The sequence below is a fragment of the Leucopleurus acutus genome, assembly GCF_964270905.1.
Source record: "Leucopleurus acutus genome assembly, chromosome: 8".
In the NCBI taxonomy this organism is placed as follows: domain Eukaryota; kingdom Metazoa; phylum Chordata; class Mammalia; order Artiodactyla; family Delphinidae; genus Leucopleurus; species Leucopleurus acutus.
The window spans coordinates 84,545,780-84,555,547 of NC_139151.1; the positions used below are offsets into that span (position 1 = coordinate 84,545,780).

General features: G+C 35.8%; 1 protein-coding gene across 3 annotated transcripts in view; it reads left to right on the top strand.

Moving 5' to 3' along the window:
• HIPK3 (homeodomain interacting protein kinase 3) overlaps positions 1-5,435 on the top strand; it is a 96,612-nt gene extending 91,177 nt beyond the window's left edge. For all 3 annotated transcript variants that reach the window (XM_082844002.1, XM_082844004.1, XM_082844003.1), the window contains 3 exons: positions 10-245; positions 528-655; positions 1,517-5,435. In XM_082844002.1, coding sequence (XP_082700128.1) covers positions 10-245; positions 528-655; positions 1,517-1,993 — 841 coding nt within the window. In that variant the 3' untranslated portion in view covers positions 1,994-5,435. The remainder of the gene's footprint in view (positions 1-9; positions 246-527; positions 656-1,516) is intronic.
• The last annotated feature ends 4,333 nt before the right edge of the window (positions 5,436-9,768 follow it).

The following is a 9,768-nucleotide window of genomic DNA, read 5'->3' on the forward strand; positions in this document are numbered from 1 at the left end:
TTGTTGTAGTATGTCAGATGAAGAACAGGAAAGTAGTTGTGATACTGTGGATGGCTCTCCAACATCAGACTCTTCAGGACATGACAGCCCGTTTGCAGAGAGCAGTTTTGTGGCGGATACGCATCAAAACACAGAACTGGTAACCTCTGCTGACACAGAAACCAAACCAGCTGTTTGTACTGTTGTGGTGCCACCAATGGGACTAGAAAATGGATTAAATGCCGATGAGCATATGGCAAACACAGGTAAACTGAGTCCTCTCTATTTCCCGATTGTCCCTTGAAAGGTCTTAATTTAGGAACATTAGAGCCAAAAGTCATCTCTGAATTTCCAGCCTGACCCTGCCAAATCTATTGTACAAAGGAGGTATCTTCTAATATCACCCAGTCCTTGGAAACCATGAGATCTTTTCTTTTTATTTAATTTTAAGGTTCTCAAATCACTATTGTGTAAAATATCTAAAGACCTTTCTAATTTTTATATAAGAAGGAAAAAGTAGCTATTTTCTGGTATTTTGTTGTTGCCAGATTCTGTATGCCAGCCATTAATAAAAGGACGATCTGCTCCTGGAAGATTAAACCAGCCTTCCGCAGTAGGTAATCGTCAGCAGAAATTGACATCAGCATTCCAGCAGCAGCATTTGAATTTCAGTCAGGTATGTTTGTGAATTTATGAGTCTTTGGGATTCAGATTTAGCAGTTTTCTAACTGGGGGGAAAAAGATTCTCACACTGTATAAAATCTTAATAAATTTTTCCCTTTTCATTATCCCAAGTGACTTAAAAAGTAATTGGCTTAATAATAGGATAATTATCCGATTATCCATGGAACTTGAATTTTTCAGAAAGATTAGGTTCTTAGGTTCTCTTAAAGTTTTTTAGTCTGTTTGTTGTTTTAGGCCCTTTAAATCAGAATGCACACCAGTGCATTGATGGTTACATTTCTTGTGTGTTAGTTGTGATGGTGAGAGATGCCTTATTGAGTACTTGCCATCTGGTCAGCACTGTGCTTGGCAGTTGTGTTTGACTTGGGGGAAAGAAAAGGTCATAGGTATTGGAGTCAGACCTGCGTTCACATCCTGGTTTTGCCAAATGCTATGTACAGTACCTTGGCCAGGTCTCTTCAACAAGTCTGGACCACAGTTAGTGGAAATGATAGCTATATAACTATAATTAGAATTAAATACAGTCTCGTACGTAAAGTGTTAGTCTTACATATAATAGGTGCTCTGCAAATGGTAGCTATCAGTAGTGGTAGGAATAGTGACACTACTAGCAGGGGTAGTGGCAATGTTAATATTATAATAATATGCAGTAATACATATTAAAATGCTAATACTAATATATATATAAAATTGATCGATATTTTTCTCCACTCTGTTTATACTTAGTATAAGCTAAGATCTGAGAGATCCTCTGTGGGTTATCAGTCACAGAGTATCTTGTAATTTCCCTTTTTTCCCTTTCTTTTTGACTTACAAAATATGTAATTAATCTTTTTGTTTTGTTTTTGGATAGGTTCAGCACTTTGGATCTGGGCATCAAGAGTGGAATGGAAACTTTGGACATCGAAGACAGCAAGCTTATATCCCTACTAGTGTTACTAGTAATCCATTCACTCTTTCTCATGGAAGTCCTAATCACACAGCTGTGCACGCCCATCTGGCTGGAAATACGCACCTCGGAGGACAGCCTACTCTACTTCCATACCCATCATCAGCTACCCTCAGCAGTGCTGCACCAGTGGCCCACCTCTTAGCCTCTCCATGTACCTCAAGACCTATGTTACAGCATCCAACTTATAATATCTCCCATCCCAGTGGCATAGTTCACCAAGTCCCAGTGGGCATAAATCCCCGTCTGTTACCATCCCCAACCATTCATCAGACTCAGTACAAACCAATCTTCCCACCACATTCTTACATTGCAGCATCACCTGCATATACTGGATTTCCACTGAGTCCAACCAAACTCAGCCAGTATCCATATATGTGAAAATTCAAAAGAGTATATTGAGGAAGCTCAATGATATAAACATTTGATTAAAAATAAAACATGGTATTTAATAAATATTAGCCATGGCACAAGAAAATTATTTTTGAATCATGTAGACTTGGGTGCAATTTAAACAACTTTGAGCTTTAAAAAAAAACTCACTTTTAATGTGTTTTGCACATTTGGTATAACTTGTCTTTGGTCATGTTATCTTCTTATGTAGTAACTCTAGGCAGGTGACTTATGGGAGCAGAAGTCCAGTTTTGCTCCCACTATTTTTTATAAAATTGCCTTCTAACTAGTGCAAGACACGTCTATATTTGGGAAGCCATTCTGTGTACAGACTTAGAGCAACAGATGCACATATGTCAGAATTACAGCATACAAGTGAATTGTATTATCTGTGTCTTAGTGTATAAATGTTGGGTCACTTACCTAAGAAATTGAGCTATTGTTCTTTACATTTGCATGTGTCTTTTGCATGGGCAAAATGTTGCCTAGACTTTGCTCTTAAATGTTGTTCTAATAATCTCAGCTGCATTGTAAACCGTTCCCACACATAGTGCCTTAAATATTTGAGGTTGTTAATGTTATTACTATATATAAATGTTGAGGACTGCAGCACTTAAAGTTCAGACTTACTCTTTAGTTTCCTTTGATGGAGTAATGTTCATTTTTGGTTTTGTGTGGTATGATTTCAGGTTGTAGCTGTTTTTTCCTTACTAAGAGGGCAGCATGTTTGCTATAGCTGAATTCTGCTGTCTTGATTTTTCAGAATGATCTAGCTTCAAGAAAAGCAAGCAGGTAGTAGTGCTTAAGAAAAAGTGATTCAGTATCTAATGGATAGTTGATACCTGTCACAACACAGCATTTTATATACTGTTAAGTGAAACTGCAATACAATCTAAGTTTATTTTGGGAGTGTTTGCTGTATAATTGGACTTAATAAAATGTTTAGAGATGCAGTACAGTAGGCATGACTTTGAGTAGATAATGAAAGAAAATGCTCATTGATTCATGATGTGGTTTCATCCTAGCTTGGGCAAACCATGCAGTATTTAATAAATAGTAGCAGAATATTTACCATTGAAGCTTGAAAAGATGTGAGTTCTTTGTGTGCAATTTTTCATTTATGCATGTGAGAGGGTTTGTTTTGTTTTGTTTTTAAGTATTTTTACATTGTAGTACTTGTTTTGCTTGTTGGTGGTGTTTGCTTATTTAATACATTCCGTCAGGGACAGAAATTACATGCTTGTTTTCCTAGGAAGTGCGTCTTGGGTTTTTCCCTCCTTTTTTTTTTTTTTTTTTTTTTTTTTTGGTGGTGGTGGTGGTGATGTTTAAATGAAGTTGCTTTTACAGCACCAAAGACTTAATCATCCATTTCCTATATAAAAGGTAGCTACTTTTTGCATAGACCTCAAGTATATTGTAGTGTAGAGGTGGAATTTAAAGGAAGGTATTAAGCAGGCTGTGTTTTAGCTTATGGGCAAATAATAAATTGTATCATTTATCTTGAATGTATCATAGATAAGCTGCTATATAACGATTGCCACTTCAGATAGCTGTGAAATTAGGTGATTAACTAGTTGTTATTTAGCCTTCTAATTTCTGTATAAGTCTAATTACATGAAATAGAAGTTGGGGTTTTGATTTTTTACTTTGCTTTTCTGTTTGGAGTGTCATTGTAACTACTGTATTGTAAATGATGGAAAAAAATTGCATATGTTATTTTGGGGTGTGTTATTTGCATCAGTATTTTATCTCTATTAATGTTTGTGCTCATCACTGCATATAAAAAAACTGGGATGTATCAATGTAACTTAATTTTTAATTTTCATACTGGCATTGTAGACACTTGAGAAAGCTGTATCTTGCAGGCTTGACTTAACTTTTTTTCCTTAAAAATCTGGAATATAATCTTACAGCATTTACTGGAATAAACAGTACAAAGCATTTGAGTGTAAAACTCCAACTGTTTTGGATTTACAGCATTTCTTTGATAAATGAATTGCATACCACTAGTACAGCGTTGACAATAAGCTAATAATGGATAAACTTTTCTTTACTCCATGAATACAAGCAGTGTTTTATTTAATAATCATCAATGAAATAAATGTGCCTGAAATTAATTTTAAAAATTACAGTATTAGATCATAAGATTAAAACCAGCAGTACATTTTTAGTCACACTGAAAATGAAGGACTTAATTTTCCCCACAAGTTTCAGTGTTTTTAGTAATCAATTCTATGCATTTTATATAAATAGAAATATATATATATATTACACATAAAAAGGAATAGCCTAAGATTAATTTAAAAGATTATTTACAGATGGCAAATTTATGGAGTCACTATTTAAGTAAACTTGCTGCCCTCCACAGCCTTCTAATTTAATTTATCTGGTCCAGCAGTTTACTGGTATCTGCTCACTTGTTGGAGAAGAATCAGTGCTGGCAATGGATGTTTCAGAAACACCAAGTGCAAAGGATTGATCGATGTTTGTACCAGGTACAAAACTGGCGCAGTTTTCTTCCTGTTCAGGGCCGTGTTCACTACCCTGAAACATCGTATTTTCTGTATTTCTGTTCCAAGACTGAGATGTCTTGTTAAATTGATGGTGAATGATAAACTTCAATGTTTTCATAATATAATAGTCCTGTTTGATAAAGGCGTACCCAAGTTAAGTACACTGCTCTTAACTGATTCTAATCACGTGCTTTTTATGTGTTTAAGAAGATTAAAAAAAGATCCAAGATCCTGCTAAAATCTAAATTTAGCATACTGACAAAAGAATTTGTACTCTCTTTAAAACCATTTTTACCAGTTTTCTTTGGTTTTACTGCTTTCTTAAATAAAACACTGCATGACTTCCAAGTTGCGTATTTGCATACTACTTTAATTTACAAATTATTTTTTAATCGAATATCTTGATATTTCGTTTCTTTTCCTTCAGGGTGTTTAAATATGTTACTGTAGTAGCAAAACTTTTTCATTTTAAAAATCTCTACTACTAATTTTAAAGTTGATTTGTGTTAAGTAAAAGTTAAATCATACACTGCAAGGTGTAGGAAGATTTGTTTTAAAGAACCCAATGATATAGATTTGATTACTGAGTTTGAACTGTTAACTGTTTAACAGTTTTAGACTTGTGGCTTTCTTTCTTTGGTTTGTTTTTGCTTTTACTTCTATGCTACACTAGTTTGCCATGTAGCAATTGCACTGTGCAATATTACAATAAGGACTGGGAAAATTTTTATGGATGTAATGTCTATTACGGTTTGCGATAGTATTTCTCTCTAGTTCTCAGTGATTTAAATGTGACCAAGCCTTCTGTACTTTGTCACAAAAAGCGGGTTTTCCAGGTGACTATTTTGGTGAGTGTCAAAATAAGAATTTATGGTGTATTACTGTCGATTCACTTTGAATTAAAATATATATATTGCAGCAAACTGCTTGTTGACTTTTTTTCCACCCCAGTACTACTTACAGGGTAGGGAAGGAAAAGGTTAGGAGCATTGAGTTACCTAACTTAACATCATCGCATTTAATTCTCAAAACCACCTGTGAGATATAATGTTATCTTCATTATGTAAATGAAGAAATGGGCTCAAAATATCTAGGTAAGTTGCCCAAACTCCCAGCACTAATGTGTCGTGAATCTGAGACGTGAACCAGGCTGTCTAACCAAACCAGTCTACTTTCCAGCAGTTCTTTTTCAAACTGAAGTCTGAGGTAGTGTGCCACAGTACTGTAACCACAGGATAACCAGGGTCTGCTTCCCTTGAATATTGTTTTCTTGAATATTTTTTGAGGTAAATATTTCTGTTCAATGTGCATGGATGAAGAATAGGGAATTCACATGTATTTTTAAGATATAAAACATAAGGCTTCAAAAGCATGTGGTTTCCAGTAGGCCAGTTTAGGCTGTGCCTTCAAACACCACCTTATACTTCCAGAATTTAACTTCAGAGAAACATCAGGAGGAAAGTTTCTCAGTGCCCCGCCAGAACATACCAGTGAGAATACGTATTCTCAGTCTCTCTCAGTAAACTTTTACTCGATGTACATGCACTTGGTGTCTGGCTTCTTTTCGTTCAACATTTTATTTCTAAGCTACATCCACGTTGTATGTAGTTGTTGATCATTTACCCCATTACTGTATAGTATTCATCTGTGTGCATATGTAATCATTTATCTGTTCTGTTGATAGACATTTGAGTTGTTTTTACTTTTTGGCTATTAGGAATCGTGCTACTGCAAACATTTTTTGTTCATATCTTTTGGTGAACACGTATGCATTTCCTTTGGGCATATATGTAGGCATGGAATTCCTGGGTCATAGGGTATACAGATGTTTCACATTATTAGGTACTGCAAACAGTATTCTAAAGTGGTTAAATTAATTTACACTCAACGCAATGTATGAGAGTTCTAGTTACTTTACATCCTCACATGTATTTTTTGTTTCTTTCCATTTAGTCATGGGTGTGAGTTGTTCAAAATTATGTGAACATTCTAGCCCAAAGTACTGATCCCACATATAGGTGAAATCCAAATTTTGCAATTCACTTGAAGGTAAATTGGCTTCTTGAGAGTACTAGGAAGTATTTAGCTATTTAAATGGATCTAGGAATTTAAAATATTTTTTTCTAAAGAGATTAAAAAGTCATTGACCAACACACGTAAACCATTCAGCCAGTACCTATCAGAGTGCCTGTCACAGCAGGTATGTCAGGAGTCATTCAGTAATATTTATAAAGCATCTACCATGTTCCAGGCATTCCATGCTAGGCATGTGTCAGTGGACAAAGCCAGAATATTCTTTTGCTCCTACAGATGTTTTTGTGGGAGGGAAAGATTGAAAGTAAATAAGTTCAGTTAGGGTAAGCAGAATGAAGAAAATGACCTGATTAAGTGACCAAGAAGGAGCGTGTCAGGATCTGCCTCAATGAGAAGGTGACATTTGAGTTGTGACAAGAAGAATGCTAGTCAGCCATGCAGGGGAAGAGTATTTCTGGTAGAGGGAGCAGCAAGTACAAAGGCCCTAAGTCAGGGATGAGATTTAATATGGACAGACCAGGAAAGTGGCTTGTGAGGTCAGAGAGGAAGTGTGTGAGTGGGCAGCAGGAGCTAGAAGACAGAACCAGAGGGGTGGGAATGCAGGCCTTTTGCCAAACAAAGGAGTCTAGATTTTACTGTGTTATGTTCATGGGAAGCAAACACCATGAATTGGCTATTGTGGAGAATGGTGGCAGGGCCACAGGAGCAGCTGGAAGACCAGAGAGGAGGTTGTTGAAGTAGTCCAGAAGAGATGGTGGATACTAGTCTTTTGTCAAGACGTTTGTATTACAAATACTTTCTCCCAGTTTGTGGCTTTTCCTCTCATTTTCTTTACAGGGTGTTTGGAAGAGGAAAAGTTTTGAATTTGGATTAAGTCCAAGTTATTTATTTTCTTACAGTTTATGCTTTTTTTAATTATTTATTTTATTTTATTTTTTATTTTTTTTACAGTTTATGCTTTTTGTGTCCTAAGAAGGTTTTGCCAGTCCCAAAGTTGCAAAGGTTTTCTCCTTTGTTTTCTGCCAGGAGTTTTAGGTGTTGGCTTTTATTAGCTCTGTGGTCCATTTCATGTTAATTTTTGTGTCAACTTTTTGTTCTAATGGCATTATTTTATCTTATCGAGAATCTGTACTTTTCCCTAAATGGAAGTATGGTTATTTGAAGTGGGAAAATAAGATGTTAATAATTAGTATTTTTCAATCATAAAAATAATACCTGATTACATTGTACTTGGAAAATGCAGAAAAACAGATTTTTTTAAAACTCAAAAATGTAAGTGTTGAGGTGGTTAAAATAATGTAAGCAATTTTAGATCCTGATATTTTCTACTTCAATTTATAACATGAGCATTTTGCGTGTTTTACAAACTTCAGAAATATTTTGAATGCCCAAATGTGTAATTTAGAGAGGTGATCAGCTTTGCTCTACATTGCTTATATCCTTGGAGAATCCAAAGAATTCACTTTTTCTTATCACATCGAATGTTTATACTTACTATAAACCAATTTTTAATTAGAAAAACAAAAAGAATAGTATAACAAACACACACATCCTACACCTAGATTCACCAGTTAACATTTGCCACATTTTCATCTCTCTATATGTAATTTTTAAGTTGAACCTTTTGTGGATAAGCATGATACTTGGCCCCTAAGTACTTAAGCAAGCATGCATCTGTTTGTAAGAATAACATTCTTCAGCTGATCACAAAACTGTGTAACACCTAGCAAAATTAACAATTTTATAACATCTAATATCCAGTCCATATTCAAAATTTCCCAGATGTTTCAAGAGTGTCTTTTATGGCCATCTCCCCATTCCCCCTGTCTAGGAGCCAATCAAGATTCACCCATTGCCTTTAGAGAAATGCAAATCAAAACCACAATGAGGTATCACCTCACACCGGTCAGAATGGCCATCATCAAAAAATCTAGAAACAATAAATGCTGGAGAGGCTGTGGAGAAAAGGGAACCCTCTTGCACTGCTGGTGGGAATGTAAATTGATACAGCCACTATGGAGAACAGTATGGAGGTTCCTTAAAAAACTAAAAAGAATTACCATATGATCCAGCAATGCCACTACTGGGCATATACCCTGAGAAAACCATAATTCAAAAAGAGACATGTACCGCAACGTTCATTGCAGCACTATTTACAATAGCTAGGACATGGAAGCAACCTAAATGTCCAGCGACAGATGAATGGATAAAGATGCGGCACTTGTATACAATGGAATATTAGCCATAAAAAGAAACGAAGTTGAGTTATTTGTAGTGAGGTGGATGGACCTAGAGTCTGTCATACAGAGTGAAGTAAGTCAGAAAAACAAATACCATATGCTAACACATGTACATGGAATCTAAAAAACTGGTACTGATGAACCTAGTGGCAAGGCAGGAATAAAGATGCAGATGTAGAGAACGGACCTGAGGGCACAGGGGAAGGGTAAGCTGGGACGAAGTGAGAGAGTAGAACTGACATATATACACTACCAAATGCAAAATGGATGGCTAGTGGGAAGCTACTGCATAGCACAGGGAGATCAGCTCGGTGCTTTGCGACCACCTAGAGGGGTGGGATAGGGAGGGTGGGAGGGAGATGCAAGAGGGAGGAGATATGGGGATATATGTATACATATAGCTGATTCACTTTGTTGTACAGCAGAAACTAACACAACAGTGTTAAGCAATTATACTCCAATAAAGATGTGAGAAAAAAAGATGTGAATAAGTGTTTTCCTTTTTTTTTGAATTTTATTTAATTTTTTTATACAGCAGGTTATTAGTTATCCATTTTATACATATTAGTGTATATATGTATATAAAAAAAGGATTTACCCACTGCCTTTGGTTATGACATGTCTCTGACCAAATTCAGAACAGTCTTTTTTTTAAATGACATTTTTTTGAAGAGTTCAGGCTAGAAAAGTCTAAAATCTGTGTGTGTTTCTTCATGCTAATTGTAGCATGAATTTCTGTGAAGTACAAGTTGGGTCTAGTGGTTTGATCAGATTTAGTGTTTGCTCATTTGCAAGAATTGTAGGAGTAGTTGTGCCTTATTGCTTCACATAAATGGGCGCATAATGTCAGGTTGTCCATTATCGGCTATGACACTAACATAAAGAGGTTACTAGCACATCTCTCCATTGTCGTCTGTGGGGTTGGTACTGTGGCAGTATCAATAGCATTTTGCTCATTGGCTTTAGCGTCCATTGA